Here is a 22,245-nt window from a genome sequence, read left to right on the forward strand (position 1 = left end):
TTAAAATAAAACCTTACATAGGAGTAAAAAATAAAAATAATTGGATGAAAAAAAGAAAAAAAGAAGGATAGAAACGAAAAGCAATTCTGTGTATGGCCCCTACTCACATCGCCTCTGATGTGATCTTCTTCATCTTATAATCCCCCTTATTTAGACACAATTCAGAACAACATATATATGTAGTTTATTATTATTAATAATTAATAAGAATAATGGATAGAGGGGCAGAAGGGTCATCATCATGGGGCGGCGGCGATCCGGCAGCAGCGGCGACGCCGAGCCGGTACGAGTCACAGAAGAGGAGAGACTGGAACACATTCGGGCAGTTCTTGAGGAACATGAGGCCGGCGGTGGGGGTGGCACAGTGCAACAGTAGCCACGTGCTTGATTTCATGAGGTATTTGGATCAGTTTGGGAAGACAAAGGTTCACTCGCAGGGGTGCACGTTTTACGGGCAGCCGGAGCCGCCTGCCCCATGCACCTGCCCGCTGAGACAGGCGTGGGGCAGCCTAGATGCCCTGGTCGGCCGGCTGCGCGCCGCGTACGAGGAGAACGGAGGATCGCCGGAGTCAAACCCATTCGCAAGTAGTTCAATAAGGATGTATTTAAGGGAAGTTAAGGAGTGTCAGTCTAAGGCGAGAGGGATTCCCTACAACAAGAAGAAGAAGAAACCTGGTGCACCCGCCCGAGATCATGATCATGAATCCAATTCTTCTTCTTCTTCTTCTTCAATCCCATTTCCTTGATCCCGGATTTCTCGATCACCGTTGGATCAAATATATATATCAAATATGTGGTCGGTCGGCCGGCCGGATTTCTTTTTCTTGTTAATCTTGTTTTTTCCCCCTTACTAGCAAATAAAAGTCAAGATTTTATATTATTATATATTTTTGCTCATGGAAAACCCCCTTCTAGGTAAGAGTCAAGATTTTATTTTATTTGGGTATACTCAAAACTTGCATTGTAAATGTAATTTGATAGTGGTGTTTGAGTTATTGAAGTGGAAGATGAGAAAGATTAATCAGCACAAGTGAGAAAAGGGCAGTACAAATATTAAGACTTTCTTAATTATAAATTAATCACAATGAAATGAAGTACATATATAGAGCTATGGCCTTCATAAACCCTAGCTTGAAGTATAGCTTGAAACATTGATCTAAATTAATTAAAATTGTCCTTTCAAGATTCCCTAATTAAAGTGTTAATTAGGCTAACCATATCTTATCATGATTCTCTGTGATAAGTTATGGAGAATGTTGCAGAGATCCTTATTTCGTTCATTTGCAAGGAGGTTATAATTAACATTCGGATTTGGAACTACCATTTTCTAGAAAATGCTAAAATAATATGTATTTTTAAAGAAAATGTTGGTACATTATGGTGGTGTTTGCAAATGCTTTTTGAAAGTGATTATGCGGTTTTTTTTACTCATAATCTGTTTTTAGGTGTTTGCAAAATCAACTTTTGCTTTTGCTTCTCTTAAAATAATCTGCTTTAAGCTATTTTTTTAAAAGCACCCATAACCCTGCTTTTTCAATTTTAGTTCATTTTCCGAAATATTTGCAAACACCCCCAACTTTTAGAAATAAGCACTTAAAACTAACTTAAATCACAATCACTAACTTCTGCTTTTAAATAATCATTTGCAAACACCACCTATGAGAAGTTTTTTGAGTAAATTCAAGTCCATTACAAGGGGAAATAGGAGTGGGGGGACTCGAACCCTAGACCGTTACCCTATTGGTAAAGGCTAGGTACCAACTCTCCTAATGAGGGTTGGTCACCTATGAGAAGTTGAGAACCCCTAATAAATTAAGAAAAAAAAAACACTTGTATTAATAGTTACTAAGGTAACTAAGACCTGTTAAGTTTGTTTTCGTTTTACACTGTCACTATTACGGTTTAAGTTTTGGCCGAATCTTTTTTATTCCGTCGAATATTCCTTAAAAATGTTAATTTTATCGCCATGGATATTAATTATATTATTTCATGAGGGGTAACATCATTGTTATATATTTCTTATGAAATAATATATGATTGTTTTGTACGTGTGGTTGTGGTTGAGAGTTTTATACTTTTATTGCAATGTTTATTATTTAAAGGGGTGTTTTATTTTTTTTCCCCCAAAACTAAAAAGCTTTAAAAGGGTGTCAATTGTGATTCTTTTGAGTGACAGTATTAGGGATCTAGTATAAATATTGTATGCCAATTTCTTTTATTTATTCTATATATGTCCTTATGTCAGTCACTTTTATTCTACTGCTTCCCCTAGTAGCTACTCAAATTAGTGGGGTAAAATTAGGGGCTGAATTAGCACTTTCAGAAAAGTATTTTTTTTTTTTCGAAAGTGAAAAGCAATTCTAAATTTGATCCAAAATTAATCGATAATAGTAAATACAAAATTGGAAATCAAAATTTTTGTTCCAACATCAATTTTTTTTTTATTAGATACTATTGAAATCCGGAAACTCTATAAACATCACCAAACAAGTCGTCAAAATTGTCAGTAAAAAGTCGCCGGAGCGGAACTATATAAAGTCGAAGTTGGCCAAAAGTTCACCGTTGCTCTTGCCGACCAGTGACCGCCGCTGTCGAAATCTATAAGAATATGTTTCAAACTTTTAAGGAATTTTTTTTAAGCGTTAAAATTGTTAGGGACAATTTTAAATGTAAACAATTCCCATAGGTTTTAGTAATTATGGATGGATGGTGTTATATTCAACATAATCATCTAGATTTTGTGGAATGTGATCTAGTTTGTACTCATTTTGTGTAAAAATAGAGTTTCTGATGCACCACATTTTGATATATACAAGTTACAAAACACATATTATGATCATCTTGTTTCAAAAGTGTGGAGTTCGAATGAGATAAAACGGGTACAAAAGTGATAATATACCATATAATCTCGAAGATTCCACTAAACTTAAAATCGCAAGGGTGGACATGTAAGAAGATTTATAGTTGATGGATGGTTGTAATTACCCAAATAAAAGAGGGATTTTTGTAATTTAACCAGGGTGTTGTAATTTACCCTTTATTTTATTTTATCTAGGAATCATCTATATATATATACACTTCAATTAAAAAGTTAGACAATGTAAAATGGTGATATGGAGAAAGTGAGTGTGACACTAGATTCTTCTTTACCAAATATATTTCACCCTAGAAAAAGATGGAGCCTTTCTAACTGACATCAGGTGGAAATTGGAATCCCTCCTCTTATATCTTTTCAAGATCCATCTTTTTTTTTTCTTTAATTTTTTTTTTCTTGCATCACAAATTAAATTAAAACGAAATCCACCAATATTTAGTATTAGAATTTAGTAGAGTAGCTCTGAATTAGGTTGTCAGCGTTCCATTTTAGTAGGCATCTTTTTAGGATTCTTGTCAGATCTTTGCACCCCACACATTGTCACTTGAACTTTTATATATTGATTATTGGGGATGATGCTTTTATTTTGCTTGTTTATTTTTCAAATCGACAAGACGTTGTTCAATTATTATATTCTTTTTTTCTTTTTCTTTTTAAATCACCAGTAGCAACAAATCAATTTTATGTCCTCCTTTTCTAAATTTACTCTTGTTTTATTATTTTAGTATCAAAATTTTGCAAATGTTACTTTTCTTGCAATTCAATAATATATATGGTAAATTACACCCACATTTTTATGTTATGCTAAAATAACTTTAAGGTCCATGTAGTATTGATAATTAAGCTCACCCCCTGAAATATTGTTAGAAACTCTAATCGGATAATGCATTGGATACGTTATTCTGATAGATTTCTAACGGACTATTACTTTTAGCTAGTGTGGAGACAACAAAGAGCTATGAGTGATTTAAGAAATGTTGGGGGAGTCATGTCACCCCCTAACTCTATGTTGTCTCCACCACTAGCTAAAAATAATAGTCCGTTAGAACTCTATTCGGAATATTAATTACGCTATTTCAATTAAAGTCTACAAATATTAATTACTAGTCTCTCTTTTTTCTTTTTCTTTTTTTTGAGAGAATTACTAGTCTCTACTATATATTAATTTCAGGACTAGGGATGGAAATTGGAACGGAATTTCCGAATTCCGCCAATTCCGATCCTAAAATATCCGATTTTGGAACCCATTTTTTTCATTCCAATTTTCGATATTCCGATTTCCGATTTTTCCGATTATTTTTGGAATGGAATTGGAATTACATATAAAATTATTGGAAATTCTGATTTCCGATCCGATTTTATTTCCGAAATATATAATGTATGATATATATTATATAAAAAATATAAATATTATGATATATGCTTATATGGTTTAGATTTATGGTCTCTCTCTCTCTCTCTCTCTCTCTCTCTCTCTCTCTCTCTCTCTCTCTCTCTATATATATATATATATATATATATATATATATATATTTATATATATATATATATATATATATATATATTTTGTATTTCTGAATTATTTTTCTATTCGTGTTTTGCAAGAACTATGTTTGCTTAAACTGATTATGTTGTTTTTACAAGTGTTTACATTTCATCTTATTAACCTTTGTTTTGGATTCTTGCATTTTGCCGGAAAATTACGAAAATATTAGGAAAAAAAAATCTTAAAATTACCATTATTTCCGATTTTGGAACAAAAAATTTAAGAATTAATGCAATTTCCGGAAATTCCAAAATTCCACCGATTTCGAGGTATTCCGAAATTTGAGTGGATTTTGAAATTCCGATTTTTTTGGAACGGAAATTGGAAACTATTTTTAACGTCCGAAAAAAATTAGAAATTTTTCGAATAAGGTATTTTTTCCGATCCATTTCGTCCGACTTCCACCCCTATTCAGGACCATATATATATATATATATATATATATATATATATATATATATATATATATATATATATATATATATATATATATATATATAAAATATGAATGTGCAACCTCATCATTGTAATTTTATTATCATCCCTCTTGTACTAGATATAAAAAATGCTTATTTAATTATTTTAGTTGAGTTAGTGACCGGAATTAAGACCCATTATTAATATAGCATTAGTTTCCCATTAAAACAAGTGAATAAAAGATCTTTGGATTTTAATACTAAATATATCAATGTCCTTTGAATCTTTATTGGATTGCCTTCTGTCTCCTCAGATTTTGTGGGACATCTTTACTTATTCAATTTTGTCCTAATCTTTTTCTTATTCTTCATTTAAACACAAATTATCCATGATGCAAAATTTGATGGCATGAATCATGATGCATGAATAATAAGCATTCTTAATAAAAAATTACTTCACAAATGTTTGATAGTACTAATTATCTGGAAATGTATAAACAAGGATCACTAAATTAGTGTTTTTGTCTACTACTTGTAATCAGTTGTAACAATATAATTTGTGTAATATTGCCCCTTAAAACATGATACATGTGCAGTTAAGAAAGAAATATTATTACAGTTAAATAGTCTATTATATTTTCATTTAGATTTTGTACTTACGTTTTACATTCATATATGCACATTAATTATGTGTATTGGAAGGAATGCTATTCAAATCTGTCAAGAGTGAGACATTGCACTACACAAAAAGTTAAGGGCTTTTGTGACGGATAATTTTGTCACTAAATTGATCAACATTAGTCACAAAATTTGTAATGGAGAGGAAAAACAATTTTGGATCCGTCAGACAAATCCTCATTATTATTATTTTTTTTTGATCGATTTTTTGTAATCCGTTACAAATATATTTCATCTTTCATTTGCCCTCATCCTTACTTGAGATACCTTTCGATCAACTTGTGAAATAGCTATTGTGATGATCGATGTCCATTTACAACATGTAAGGATATGTGGTATGTAAATGTCCAATCGAGTTTTGGTCTACTTATATTATTAACATGGGTAAATTACAAACACCCCCTGAGGTATGGTCAAATTACAAAAAAACCCCTCTTGTTTGGATAATTACATCTACCCCCCTCAACTATGATTTTTTCTTAGACCTCTACCTTTATGGTGCCAAATTCAACATAGTCATCTAGATTCCGTGAAATGTGCTCTAGTTTGTACTCTTTTTGTATAAAAAATACAGTTTCCGATGCACCACAAACTGATATATACAAGCTAAAAATCACATATATATTATGATCATCTTGCTTCATAATGTAGAGTTTGAATGGGATAAAACGGGTACAAAAGTGATAATACTCCATATAATCTCGAAGATTCCACTAAATTTGATGAGTTGAGGGGGGTGGTTGTAATTATCCAAACAAGAGGGGTGTTTTTGTAATTTGACCATACCTCAGGGGGGTGTTTGTAATTTACCCTTATTAACATATAAAACTTTATCCTCTACTTTAATGGACAAATGGCAAAAATAGACATGACAAGGGATTTAAATGCGCATTGGTTTACAAAAAAAATAGTCTTTCAAATAAACTCATTCACCATATCTTTAGTCTAAAGTACCATCCATAATATAATTCTTATCAATTCCATTCATTATGCTCTAACTTCCTTAATATTACACATTGACCCCAGATTTAAACAAATATATCACATTAACCCCCATTTTAATATTTTTTTGATTTTTGTTTTTTTTAAATTTTGGTTTTCTAAAATTTTTTTCCGGGCGGTCTCCGCAGTTGACTTTTTTTCGATTTTTTTTTGAAATGTTGTTTTTTCTTAGAAAAAAATATGTTAATTATTATTACTGTCTTGGCTGCTAAATTACTGTCTCAAACAGTAATATTAATATTATGAATATTATTTTCCCGAACAGTAATATTACTAATATTACTGTCCCAAACAGTAATATTATTGCATGAAACAATAATATTACGGTCGGAGACAGTAATATTACAGTCGAAGACAGCAAAAATGCAGGCTAAGACGATAAAATTAATTAATACAGTAATATTACTGTCTCAAACAGTTAAATTACTGTTGGAGACAGTAATTTAGCGGCCAAGACAATAATATTAATTAAAATATTTTTTTTAAGGAAAAAAAAAATTAAAAAAAAAAAGAAGAAGAAGAAGAAGTCAATTAACAGTTAAATTACTGTCCCCGACAGTTAAATAACTGTTGGAGACAGTAATTTAGCAACGAAGACATTAATATTAATTAATATATATTTTTAAGAAAAAAAATGTCAATTAACAGTTAAATTACTGTCTTTGACAGTTAAATAACTGCTGGAGACATTAATTTAGCAGCCAAGACAATAATATTAATTAAATTTTTTTTTTTAAGAAAACACAAAAAAAAAAAGTCAACACCGGGGACCCGGTGGTCAACGGCGGCTGACCGACGGTCTCCGGTGGTGGCGGGTCAAAATTGGTTAATTGGTGAAATTGGACTAAATTGGGGTGTAAATCATGAAATTGGAGTTGAATTGTGTTATAATGAATTGAGGGTAATTTTGGTATATATAAAAGGGTTTTCCTTATTTGCAAATAAGTTTGAATGAGCTGGAAATATTTGCAAGACAAAAAAGTTGAATGTCCCTTTTTGAAATAAGTGCCCTTGTCATGGACCTATTTGCCATTTGCCCTAGTTTAATTCATATTTATTTCGATTCCTATGTATTGCAGCTCTTTGAAAACGGGGTTTGTTATTATTAGTGTATTTTTTTTTCAATTTTAGTGCGAAATAATTCATTTTTTTACAAACCTTTTCACCTTTTCAAAATTCCCTCAACTTTAAAACTTTAAAACTTCCCAAATCGTGATTTATTTTCTGTAAATATGAATTAGAACACGGCAATTATCGATATCGAAACCGACTTCAATTTTGAGGTAAAAAATACTTTTTTTTGTCGATTTTGGACTTTTTTATGCATTTCGTGTTGTATTGCATGAAATTTAGCACATTCATTTCGTGCAATACAACACAAAATGGTTTTTTTTTTCAAATATTGTTCTATTCCGTGTGAAATTACACGAAATGCAAGCTTGCATTTTGTGTAATTTCACAAAAAATCCCTTAATTTTTGAAGTGATTTAATATGATTTCTTTCTATGCAAGAATAAGAACAAGAATCTCACAATTACAGTTACTGTTTTCAATGTGATGTCGCCTTTGATAGTAGGGAGGCATTGAATATGTGGGTAACAAATAATGCAATTAATCATCGCTAGGGATGGAGATCGGACGGATCGGATCGGAATCCACCCCTTCGGAAAATTTCCGATTTTTTTCGGAAGTGAAAATCACTTTCACTTCCGATTCCGATTCCGAAAATTTCAGAATACAAAAGGTCGTTCTGATTCCGATTCCGAAAAAAAAAATCAGAATTTCGGAATTTTCGGAAACGTCGTTCAGTATGCCCGGCGACTGAAGCACGGATGAAAAGCAACAGCCACGACGGAGATTTATAGAGAGAATAACAATAGCTTTTGGCAGCAACTCCAGCGATATTGAGAGAAAAATGATTGTGATATTTCGCAGCAATTCCAGCCTCTGTTTCGCGAAGGCAACGATTAAAGACATGGTAAGTTAGGTGTTATGACTCATGTGGTGGAGAAGAAGAGTTGGCGGTGGAAAGAAAAAAAAAAGTCCAGAGGAGATGTGAGCGGTGCAAGAAGAATAAGAAGAAATTAGGTTTTTATTAAAAGTTTGTCGTATTTACTGTTAAGTCCCTAAAATTCAGAATATTCAATATTTGGACGCATCAGTTTGCTAAAGTGGACTTTTTAAAGCCTCACTAGAAACAATATATAGTAACGATACTAATGAAGAAATATTAATAATTTCCGGAAAATTTCGAAAATATTATCGGAAATTTCGAAATTATTTTCGGATCGGAATTCGGAAATTCCGAATAATTCATATACAATTCCGATTCCGATCCGATTGTTTTGGAAAAAAATCGAAAATTGAAATTTTGGAATTCGAACTACAAAAAATCATTCCAAAATCGGAAATATTCGGAATCGGATTCGGCGGAAATCGAAAATTTTGTTCCGATTTCCACCCCTAGTCATCGCCAACGTTTAATTATTTAGTCTGGAAAAGAGAATTGTTAGTACTTGATATGATTAAGTTGACCTGGACAACATAGTCGGCATAAGAAACATTCTTGTCCGTTCAACTTAATTATCAAGAAGTTAAAATATGATGAATTATGGCGACTAAGTGTTAGTGATGACAATCATAACCATCGACCGATTATTTGGTATATTATGAAATGTTGTATTTTGTAGCTTAATGTAATATTATTTCGTGTTTTAATTTGAATGACAATCGTAATGAATTGTATTTTCGTTCTTCATAATGTTTAATTTTATGTTTATGTAATATGTTCAACTTATGTTTTGGAATGCATAGTTGTAAATTTACGAAACTAATCTTTTATATTGTGTTGTAAAATGCCTGTTTACTAGTCCTTTAGATTGTATTAGCTCTTTGGTTGGGTGATAGTGGCATAATATAGTAGAGTACATTGCAAACAATAAGAGGAAGAGAGAATATAAAGAACAACAAATACGTAGAGAGATAATTGTGAGTATATTTGGGAAGGGAGAAATTTCATTTATATAGGTGTAAAACCACCAAAGTTACAAGTTATAAAGTGGTTATAACACTACAAAGTACGTGAGATAGTGGGTGATAATGAAATTATGGGAAATTAAGAATCTATTAGTGGGATAGTGGATTTATATTTAACACACACAAATATATATATATATTTATACACACACGCATATATATATATATATATATATATATATATATATATATATATATATATATATATATATATATATATATATATATATATATATATATATATATATATATATATATATATATGTGTGTGTGTGTGTAAATTTTTAATTAAATTTATCAAAATTTCAATTTCCATCGTTTCTAATCTCATTTACTCATTGTTTCATCATTTCAATTCTTTGAATCTAATTTCTCGCAAGTCTTATCTATTATTTATCGACCACCGCTATTGCATTTTGAACATTATTTATTGTAAAAGTTAAAAATATAATTAATTATCTAAGTTTATTATTCACTTTACATCACTTGTAAATATTGCATTTTATTTTGAGATTATGTTGTTAAAATATACATGCAATATATAATAAAAGTCAAATAGTATTGAGCCTTTTGAGTTATAAAATTTTCTAGACAACAATGAATTGGGAGTTTTTTGAGGACATTTTATTAAAAATAGGTTTTAAAAGATGGGTAATTTGCTATAGATCCTTATATATTAGGGATGTTTGCGGGACGGTTTTGGGGATGATTTATTTAAACCCGAGACCTGATTCGCGAAAAATATATAAAATCAAGACTCACTTCAACCCGTTTTAGCTTAGACCCGAACTCGCACCAATTTGTACACGAATTAAACAGTTCTGACCCGTCAGACCCATTAATATAAAAAAAAATTAATATTTTTTAACTTTTATAATATTTTTGCTTGTATATTTTAGCAAAAAAATTCAAAATTAAAATACAATATTTTAAAAAGCTTGTGCAAGTGATATAAAGTGAACAATAAAATTATATAATTAATTATATTTAACTTCTACAATAAATAAAGTTTAAAATGCAAGACAGCTAGTGGTGGTCGACAAGTTTGATAGATATTACTTACGAGAAACAAGATTAAAAAAAATGAAACCGCGAAAAATTGGCAAATGAAAATAGACACGATGAAAATTGGAAGTTTGATAAATAAAATCCTAAATTAATTTGTATATATAGATACAATATTAAATATAATATATTTACACGGTCGGTTATGGGTCGGTTCCAATAAGACCCATAATCCGACCCAGAACCATCCGGTTCTAGAAACTTAGACCCATTACCCGATTCAAAATCATTTAACTTACCAAGACCCGCCCCAAACTGGTATGTTCCGGGTCTAAGACCCGACAAACCCTTACCCATTGCCATCTCTACTATATATTAGATCTTAGGGTTTATTTGAGATAGCTCCCTTACTAACTTACATAATGTGGGATAAGCCCAAGTCTTTTTATGTTTTTTAGTAAAACTGATTTGTTGTAAGTTTTATTTGAACAAACTCAAATAATTGGTTTATACCCTTTTTACTATTTTCAAACTCTAATAGAGTTTGTTTTATCTTATTTATTTTGATAATCATTATTACTTTTATTATTTATTATATATATATATATATATATATATATATATATATATATATATATATATATATATATATATATATATATATATATATATATATATATATATATATATATATATATATATATATATATATATATGAAATTTAGAGAAAACCCCCTCATCTAGGAAAAATAATTAAGGAAACACCCTGTTCCAAAAGTAATTAGAGAAACCCATTAGCTAATATTCCACCAATATGATATTTTCATAATTCCAAAACTACCCTTAATTGTCTATAATACTCTTTCAAAACCCTAATCTTATTTTTTATTTTTCATCCGCCGCTCTCACGTTCCAGATTTTCTCTTCTTCTCTGTTTTTTTTTCCCTCTGTTTTCTCCGGCAATCTTCTCCGCCGCCGTCGCCGGGAGATGGAGAAAGAAAGAAGAGGAAGCACCCATCAAACATTATAAATGATTTTGATAGCGATTCTGAATTCGAATGCCAGGATTGCTACATCGGCGGCGAAAAAAGGTAAAATTGTCGATTTGTCGCCGGAATCGGATTTTGATGGGTGGTGGTTCTGCTTTGGTTGGTGGTGCGAGTTGTTATTTTATTTATTTATTTGTAATAAAAAACCGTCATAGTGTCAAAGTAAGGTGGTGATGGTGTATTGTGGCAGCGGTGTGGTGACGATAGGGAGGCAGATTTAGGGTTTTTTGGTGGATCGGGCGGATGACGGCGCCTGTAGAGAAATTCGCGCAGGCTGAAACATTAATCGACTATGTACATGTTCAATAGTCGATTAAGCTAATCGACTATGCTCTGGTAGTCGATTAAGGTTGATCGACTCCAATTTTTTTTTTTTTTTTTTTTTTTGGATTTTTTGTTTATTGATTCCAATTGTATAAATCATTTATAATGTTTGTATATTTTTTGTTTTTGTAATATATAGTTGATTTTACATGTTTTTGCAGTTGTGATTTGTTTTTTTAGTAGTAGATTCTTAATCGACTATGTTTCACATCATAGTCGATTAATATGCTTCATTCACTCCAATTTTTAATTTTTTTTGGATTTTTTGTTTATTGATTCCAATTGTATAAATCAATTATAATGTTTGTATATTGTTTGTTTTTGTAAAATATAGTTGATTTTGCATTTTTCTGCAGTTGTAATTTGTTATTTTTAGTAACAAATTCTTAATCGACTATGCTTCATCATAGTCGATTAATATACCTGATATAGAAAAAAAAATTAAAAAACAAAAAAAAAATAGATAAAAAAAATTAAAGAATTTCCTTAATCGACTATTCTTCATAGTCGATTTACTTTAATCGACTATACTTGATAGTTGATTAATAAAATTGACACAAAAAAGGAAAAGAAAAAGGGAAAAAGAAAAGAAAAAAGAAAATTGAAATTGGAAATATATGAATAAATATGGAAGTGTATATAACAACTGTATAGCATTCCTGCATGACCCAGTGATGACGCGGCGCCTGACACATTGTAACAACTGTATAGCATTCATGCATGACCCAGTGATGACGCGGCGGGCGGGGGTAAGGCTGAAAAATATGATGGCTAAAAATGGGTGTGGACTTTTTTCAAATGAAGCAAAATATTTTGAACTTCTCTCCATTAAAAGAAATACTGGGGGGTTTCCTCAAAGAGCGCGCGCACACACACACACACACACACACACACACACACACATATATATATATATATATATATATATATATTTGGCGGTGGCCTGGGTGGTCGGAGCTCCGGTTAGTTGACTCAGCATTAGTTAACTTCAACATTAGTTGATATTCCGTTTTTTTTTCTGTTTTTCTTTTTTTTTTTCGGCGGTGGGTCGTCGGAGCTTCGGTTATCAGACTCACCATTAGTTAACTTCAACATTAGTTGACATTTCTTTTATTTTTTCTTTTATCTTTATTTTTTATTTTAATTATTTTTTTTCGACGACAGGTTGATGAAGCTCTGGTTGGTTGACTCAAAATTAGTGAACTTCAACCTTTGTTGACATTTCATTTATTTTCTCCTTTTTCCGACAGTAGGTCGTCGGGTCTTCGGTTAGCTGACTCAGCATTTATTAACTTCGACATTAGTTGACATTCCATCTTTTTTCTTTAATCATTGTTTTTTTTTTCAGGCAACGGGTCGTCGGAGCTCCTATTAGTTGACTTCAACATTAGCTAAGTCAGCTAATCGAAGCTTCGACAACTCAGACCATCGGCTATAAAAAACGGTCGGGTCGGGTCGGAACTAATCTAATGGGCGGGGTGGGATCGGAGGGTGGGATGGGCTCATACGAAATAGAAATATTTAAAGCTACATTCATATATTTTTGTGGTTTTAATTGAAATGGAAGTTAAAGAGTGAGTTGATTTATAGTAAAAATTCATTGTATGGGCCAACTCAAATTTATCCAAAATTTTATAGGAATCAATCTAGTCATATAAGTCCTACTTTTCTATATAAATCTTTTTTCTAACTTGTAACAAAAATACCCTTAATTAAATCAAATCAAATCCCGAAATTTTTTCTACTAAATCAAATTCTCCCATAACCTCTCAGCTAAATCAAATTCTCCCACACCTCTCCCCTTCCAATTTTAACAAAAAAAACAAAATCAATTCGTACGAAAAACATTGTCAAAAAGTCTAAAACAACCACCACTGTGGCAACTATCGTCGTATATGACTCCACCAAATGCAAACAAACATCATATTGAAAAATAGAATGTGTATCATTTAATTGCAAACAACAAACTATCTAATACTCCCTCCATTCCTAAATAATTGTCACTTTTCACTTTTCACAAAGATTAAAAAACTCAATAAATATATCTTGATTTTAGAAAAATTATATAAAAATGACTAAAACAACATTTACTATTTAATGACTTATGAGAGAAAATTAATGAATAGAATTTCATTGATAAGGTTAAAAGAGGAAAAATGCATTTAATGCAGTATTGGAAATCTAAAGTGACAGATAATATGGAACAAAAATATTTTTAAAAAGAGACAGTTATTGTGGAACAGATGGAGTATTACATTAAACTGAAAAATAGAATATGCATCATTTAATTGCTAAGAACAAATTACCTAGGGTTATCTTAGAAACCCCCTCATTAGGTTTGCACCATTACAGGAGATCTTTTTTTCCCCTATTTTTAAGATAAATCCATTTGTAATTTTTTTCCAGCAAATTATATTATAATATCTCTATACTACCCTTTCACTATATGTTTAATCATTACCACTATCAATCTCTCATGTTATTTTTCTCAACGATCTGAATTTTCTCTTCTCTTTTCTCTAAAGAGCCGCCACCCAATATCTGCTTCCTCAAACCAACTTGAGTAATTCATTTAGTAAAATTATATTCTCCCAAAATTATTTAATACTTTATTTAAGATTTGGCCAAATTATTTTTTTATTGATATTATGTTGAATTAAAACTAATATATATATAAAGCTAAGAGTTAAAACTAAAACCATACCAAAATCATGATGGTTTGCTTTTTCTTTTACCAAACCCTAATGGTTTTGGTAGCGGGGGTTTTTGAATGGAGAGGATACCCACGGTTAGCTAGCGGATCGGATTTTTTTGCCATCCCTTTTCCCAGTGATCGGTCAAATGAGCTGCTTTTATATTATCAACCGTTACCTCAGCCGATCCATGCGCTCTTCCGATATACTCTACACTTATTCTATGTGAAAAAAGCCACGTTTTTTGCTTTTGGTGTTTTTTCTCGCTCCTAGCGGCGATTATTCTGCGACCTGTCGAAGAGTCTCCCCGATTGGTCCCGTAGGTATTTTTTTATGCGTTCTCGGGCTCCCTGACCTATTCCAACTGTCATCATATATAATACCCCGGATCAAGATCGCGTAGGGGATGGTCTTCGATTCGAGATAGACGCGGTAAATCATTTCTTTTGTCACCGTCTGTTATGTGTCGATCGCGTGGTCGGTTTCGGCCTCGAAATGTCGACCGTGAGTATGCCCAATACTGAAGATTGTGGTCAGTGGCGTATCTAGTGTGGTCCAAGGGTGTGCTACAGCACACCCTTGATTTTAAAAAAAAATATTTCCTATATATTTAATAATATATATCTGTAAATGTAGAACCTTTCTAATGTAATGCTGTAGCTGAACTGGTTAAGTCCTTCATAGAATTCTGCAGAGGTACAGGGTTCGAAATCTAACTGAGAGTCTAACCCCTCTCTATTATTTTTTCTTTTTTCCATTACATACAATTTTTCTTTTTTATTTCTAATTTTCCATTACATACAACATTTCAATTGTTTTAAAAAATGTTGAATATGTGGGTATTTTTTAATAATTAAAAAAAAATCTCCTAACATATTATTTTTTCTTTTTTATTTCTAATTTTCCATTACATACAACATTTCAATTGTTTTAAAAAATGTTGAATATGTGGGTATTTTTTAATAATTAAAATCTTTTTTATTTATAATTTTCCATTACATACAACATTTCAATTGTTTTAAAAAATGTTGAATATGTGGGTATTTTTTAATAATTAAAAAAAAATCTCCTAACATAACGTATATTTTGCTATTTGTAATTTTAATTTATTTACCATTTCTTTAATATTAAATATAATATAAATTATTCCAAAATTCTAAATATTGTATATATATGTATTATTTCAATTTTTTTTCTAAATTTACAACTATGTGGGTTTTTTTTTTTTCTTTTTGAAAATTCAAAATCTGCTTATGAAACGTACATTTTGTCACTTGCAACTTTAATATGTTTACCACTCCTTTAATATTTTCACCAATTTTATGTCTAAATATTTCCTCAATTTGCCCAAAAATGGTAAAAATAATCCCTTTAAATTTAAAAATTTTAAAGATTTTTTATTATTTAATGTGTACAGTATTCAAAAAAAAAAAAAAATTATTATTTAATGTGTACAGTATTCAAAAAAAAAATCCGGGGGCGCTGCCCCCGAAACCCCGTAAGCTATTAGCCAGCCATTATATTTTTGACTATATGTAAGTTCAAACACCCTTAACAAAACTCCTGGATTCGCCACTGACTATGGTAATGATGCGTTCTATTTGTACTATGTATATTATATGCATTTTGGCACTTTGATGTTTTCTTATGCGCTCTTTTTTTTCTCTTTCGAGATGAGTCTTTTCAACAAGTTGAAAAGCAAGGTTGCCTCAGAAAGGTTGGTAAGGACCTCATTCTTCCCGTCCAGGCCACGTCGTCTCACCCTTGGTCATCGCTAGTCACCCAACCATTGTCGTGTCCAACCCGCATTTGGCGCTTGTACCCCTTTCTTCCCGCGACGTGGTAGGTAGTTCTGTCGAGTTCCCCTCCGCCAGCAGGACATTATCCTGAAGAGCCCGTGGCAAAGTGATTTGTGTTTGGTGAATCTTTTGTCGAGGATACAAGTGTCCGACACCCTCCTTCTTTGCTGGCACCCTCCGTGTCAGGAAAAGTGAGCTCATGGACTTTTACGCTAGCCTCAATACCCCGAGTGATTGGTAGCTTGTGGTTAACTTATTTGAGACGGACGTGCTGCAACGTGCCGCCGTTTCCTTAGGTCAGGTATGACAGCCTTTATTTTCGTGTGTCGTATTGAATATTGATATATGCCCTTCCTTATCAGGACTCTTATTCTATACTTATGTTATTTTGTAACTAATCGGTTTAGTTTCAACCTTGCCCTTGCCCTACATGGTACTGAAGTGACACCCCATATTGCCTGCCTTCGCGATGACATGGATAAATTGAATGCCATCGCTCTTAAGTTTCTAAACCAAAATGAGAGGCTGAAGGCCAGCAATGCCGCCTTAAAGAGGCTGAGGTTGCCACTCGAGCTCTGGTTGAGGACTTGGAAGGTCGTCTTTCGATGGTCGACCTCACAGTCATCGAGCTGGAGAAAGATCTCATCGGTCTCAGGATGAGTTTATCCGATATATGACCGAGGCTGCCGAGGAGAGAGAAATTCAGCGAGTGGCTGCTCTTCGTTCTTTCCTCGTTTCCAGAGATGGACGGGCTTTTTGAGAGGTACTGCCTAGTTGTGTTGCGGGGCAATGTCAAATTTTGTAACAACTTTGTAAAACAACCAGTTATTGCCTTTGTCCTCGTCTTTCGTATTTGCCGTATCAAGGTTGTCTTAAATAGAAGAGGGCTTCATTTTCTGAGTACATATTTTCTCTGTTCGTGATCATGTGCTCGTGTCTTTTTTTTACTGAGCTATAACAATATGTATGTTCTTTATTTACTACGGCGTTTTCCTTTAAGTTTCGAGGGATGGTCAGGATATTTGGCCGCACTATCTCTACAGAGGTTGAGCACCGCTTTAGTATGGCCTTTATCTCCTGGGTCCGGCGGCCCGAGTACTCCTAAACTTCTCAGAGGCCGACAGACCTGGCACTCTGTTTGATCTTTCGATGGTCAGTGGATCGGGCACTCTGTTTAGTCACTAGAGGCCGGCGGGTCAGGCATTCCTTTTATTCTTTAGGAGGCCAGCGGATCGGGCACTCTGTTAACTTTTCTGGAGGCCTATGGAGCTGACACTCCGTTTATTTAGCTGGAGGCCAGTGAACCGGGCATCCCCTTTATTGTTCTGAAGGACGGCGGATTGGGCACTTCTTTTATTCTTCAGGAGGCCAGCGGACCAGGTACTCTGTTTATTGTTATGGACGCCGGCAGATCGGGCACTCTGTTAGTTCTGCTGGAAGACGGTGTACCAGATACTCCTTTTATTCTTGCTCCTCGTCAACCGAGTGACTGAGATCACCTTCCATATTGGGGGTGGGGTGTCTAGTACTTTCTTCCGACCACGCGGTCGGCCTTTTTCTTACTCGTATTCTTGATTTTTTCGAGTCGTCCTGCTCCTCCTGGACGCCATCTTCTTGGCCCGTTTCATGCATGTGTTTTGCTTTTCGAATCCCTTTCTCCTAATATTTCCTCAAGTCATATTGTTTTCTTATGACTTCCCTACTTTGTTTCCTGCATGAAATTTCATCTTGAGGTGGAAAGTAAACATCGCAGCTCGGAACAGATTAAGTAAAAAAATGGATTCCAATTTTTATTCCAAAAAAATTGGAATGCAAATATTTATTCCAATTTCGGAATGCCTCGAAATCGGCGAAATTTCGGAAATTACATTAGTTTATAATCTTTTGTTCTAAATTCGGATACAATGGAAATTTACACAGTGTTTTTCTATATTTTTTAAAAAAAATGCATGAAAATGCAAGGTTTTAATCTTTTCTAAGGTTTTAATTTACTTGAGCCTTTTTCATATAAAATATAACACAAGTTATATTATCGAGTTACATAATATATCATAAAATTATATTATATATTTCGAAAAACCATAGAAATATTCGGAACTAAAATCGGATCGGAAATCGAAATTTTCGGTAATTTTATATACCATTCCAATTCCGTATAAATTCGGAAGAATTGGAAATCAAAATGAAAAATACGGTTCCAAATTCGAATATTTTCGGATCGAAAATGGCTCGGAAATCCCATTCCGATTTCTACCCCTACTCATACATGTAGAGATGTATCTCCATTTATGTTTATCTAATGTAATAAAAAAAAAAAAAAAAAAAAAATCACTCTTAGGCATGAAAGTCACTGCTATTATTTTGTACGACTTCTTTATTTATGCACCGTACAAAAATTAATTTTCGATATAAAAAAAGGCGGCGGTTATATGCAAGTCCATTTTTTTATTAGTTCAAAATCACATAAAGGAGTTTATTAGTTCAAGCCCGTAAATTAATTTAATTTTATTGCATCATGACCAAAGATGACAAATATACCCTTATCCACAAATAATACTCAAATACAAATAAATCTTATTTTTTATTTGTTCAAGATCAAAAATCCAAAAAAAAAAAAAAAAAAAAAAACAAAAAAGAAATATCACGACTGTCAACCAGCGACGCCAACCAGCGAGACTTCCACCGCACCGGCGATGACCGGCGACCCACCCACCGCACCACCACCAACAAGTAAGTCCATTTTACTAAACTTTTGTTTGTAAATTCGAAAACATTAATCGAACATCGATGTCCTTTTTACTAAATTTTTATTTGTAAATTCGAAAACATTAATCGAACATCGATTCTTGATAAATATGTATTTATGAACATTAATCTATGCTTATTTCTTGTTGGGTTGCAATAATTTGGCCGATTTTGGAAAAAAATTGAGATTGAAATTGGTTGTTTTTATTTTTTTTCGCTGGTTTCCCAAATCGGTTTATCCAGACCGATTTTGTACACAAAAATCGGCGTCATAATGCCGATTTTTGTTAACCAAATCGGCGACACAACGTCGACTTTACAAGTCAAAATCGACGTTCTAATGTCGATTATTGAGTACTAAATCGGTTTTCGAATACCGATATTTTTTGAATTTTTTTTAAATAATACATTATATATTTGGTTAATTGATATTTTTTAAATATTTGAAACGAAAATGTTTATCACCATTCGGTGGCGTCTCCCACTCCTTTAACCCAAACGAGTAGAGCTTGCCGTATATCAAATATTTATTCGTTAGATAATTCATTTGAATAATCCTCCATCAATTCTCAAGGTTGATGCACGAAAGTATGAGAAAACGGTCTTAAAAAATTACAGATAATAAAATCGGTATTTAAAAACCGATTTTTGTAGTACAAGTCGACATGACAATACCGATAATACAAAAACAAATCGGTGTTGTCATGCCGATTTTTACTACAAAAACCGGTTTTTAATTACCGATTTTCATTAAAATAATCGGAATGTGGTTACCGACTTTACTAACAAAAATCGGTATTTGCAGACCGATTTTCGGTATCGTCGAATTTTTTTTCCAACAAAAAAAAAAACGACCCAAAAGCAAAAATAAACGGTTAAAACATATTTCATTGTGTTCTCCACCCTCGTAAACCACCATATCATTGTTTTCCGGTTCCATCGTCAATGTTTGGTATGTATTTGATAATTTTGGTGTGTAAGATTTCTTGGTGGGTTTGTGAAGAAGGAGAAGAAGAAGGAGAGTTTTAAGTCGTGAAATAAGGAAGAAGGGTTTTTGGATTTATGTATTTTATTTGGTTTTGCACAAAGGAAATGATTTTATTTTTATTTTTTAATGTTTTGTGTTTTTTATTTGATTTTAAATTTCATTAAGGATAAATTAGTATTTTTATGTTGGAGGTCTTGAACTAATAAAAAAATGGGCTTGCATATAACCGCCGCCATAAAAAAAGGTGTCATGTGTTGAGGATAATTTAAAAAGAAAGTATTTTTTTGAATTTTATGATAAAAATATACTTTATTTTACCACTGACGACATTAGTAGGCAAATAGGTTCACCATTAAATTTAGAGGGTAAGTGTATTTTTCAAATGTACAAGTGATAATTGTTAGATAGGAAATAGACCATCGTAAAAGGGACTTGTAATTTGCCTAATATTTAAAATTTGCTTATGACTACAATTAATATTTTTTATTGAAAAACTAAAATGATATATATTGACAAGTTTTAGTGGACATAGGATATTTCACCTATTAACTAATCTTCCTTCACCTATGCTTAAAAAAAAAAAAGTAAAAAAAGATGATTTGAAATTAGATCTTGAGTTTCTATTTCTTTTTAACCAGTGTCATCGTACCATCTTTGTCCGATTTGCATCGGCGAAGAACGATAGTCAACTGGGACAATGATATTTATTCAGTTAAAAACAAATGGAAAAATAACAGGTCCAAAATAACAGGTCCTTACTACTGAAAGTGAAAAATTTACATCACATTCAACGATATTATACTCAGAATTCAATACCCTTATAGTAATATTGTGGTGGTATTTTGACAAAATAATATCTTAAAAAGATTAGTGGAGAATATTTTCAAAGAATAAGATTGGGTGAGGTTTACATTTTAATTTTTAATATAAAATGTTCTACGTTTACAAAAAGTCGTTATATATTCATCAAGTCCCTCATTAAAAATAAGGGTAAATTGGTCAAATTACAAAAACCCCCCTCTTGTTTGGATAATTACATCTACCCCCCTCAACTATGATTTGTTTTAGACCTCCACCTTAATGGTGCCAAATTCAACACAGTCATCTAAATTCCGTGAAATGTGCTCTAGTTTGTACTCTTTTTGTGTAAAAAATACAGTTTCCGATGCACCACAAACTGATATATACAAACTAAAAATCACATATTATGATCATCTTGCTTCATAATGTAGAGTTTGAATGGGATAAAACGGGTACAAAAGTGATAATATTCCATATAATCTCGAAGATTCCACTAAATTTGATGAGTTGAGGGGGTGGTTGTAATTATCCAAACAAGAGGGGTGTTTTTGTAATTTGACCATATTTCAGGGGGTGTTTGTAATTTACCCTAAAAATAATAAACAGTGTATTTGATTCTCCCTTTAGATTCTTGTCTATTATTGAACGCGTTTTTTTTAATTGATAACACACCGGCTATTTTTGTTACAATTTTCAAATTATTTTCCCTCTTTTCCTCAAAATAAAATTATCTTTCTAAAATATTTTCAAAAATTTCCCAAAAAAAAAATTCAAATGTTTCTCTCTAACAAACATGATGTGATTGCTACAGTGAAAATTATTTTCACTAAATACAAACTAAAATCACTTTATCTTTTAATTAAATTATTTTTCCAATACCTTTTAGACATGATATGACTGTTACAGTACAAATTATCTCTTCTAAAAACACAAACAAACTTTATTTTATTTTCAAATTATTCTCCCAAAACATCTTTTTCTCCAGAATAAACTGAAAATGTAAGCCCAAAAGCTTACCAAATTAAGATTAATAAATATTATTCATCTTTCGATCAAATAAAGGTGAATAAATATTATCCATCTTTTAAAATATTTAATCAACTTACTTTTTTTTTTTTTTTTTGAGTAATAATCAACTTACTTCAAAATTATAAATAATTGGGACTTTTTTGTTATCATGGTATATTACATTTTTTCGCGGGAACTATAGGATAAGTTGCACTTCACCCCCTCAAAGTTTAATGTATATAAATTGCGGGATGTGCTTCGACGATCAGGAAATAGGAGT

At 32.0% G+C, this 22,245-nt stretch overlaps 1 protein-coding gene and 1 long non-coding RNA gene across 2 annotated transcripts; both read left to right on the forward strand.

Annotated features, from left to right (window-relative positions):
• The first annotated feature begins 74 nt into the window (after positions 1 to 74).
• LSH10 (LIGHT-DEPENDENT SHORT HYPOCOTYLS-like protein (DUF640)) lies at positions 75 to 1,030 on the forward strand. The gene has a single exon (XM_012989535.2). It carries the CDS (start codon positions 213 to 215, stop codon positions 744 to 746), a length of 534 nt encoding a protein of 177 aa, XP_012844989.2. The 5' UTR covers positions 75 to 212; the 3' UTR covers positions 747 to 1,030.
• Positions 1,031 to 16,207: 15,177 nt separating this feature from the next.
• LOC148768828 (uncharacterized) lies at positions 16,208 to 18,317 on the forward strand. The gene is made up of 2 exons (XR_016032919.1): positions 16,208 to 16,724; positions 16,866 to 18,317. It is a non-coding gene; the product is annotated as an uncharacterized LOC148768828 (long non-coding RNA).
• The last annotated feature ends 3,928 nt before the right edge of the window (positions 18,318 to 22,245 follow it).

This window comes from Erythranthe guttata, chromosome 8 (genome assembly GCF_056151865.1).
Source record: "Erythranthe guttata isolate IM_541 chromosome 8, IM_541, whole genome shotgun sequence".
NCBI lineage: Eukaryota > Viridiplantae > Streptophyta > Magnoliopsida > Lamiales > Phrymaceae > Erythranthe > Erythranthe guttata.

What these genes read in the sequence shown, in the direction of transcription:
- LSH10 (XM_012989535.2), top strand. Translation starts at nt 213, where the DNA reads ATGGATAGAGGGGCAGAAGGGTCATCATCATGGGGCGGCGGCGATCCG.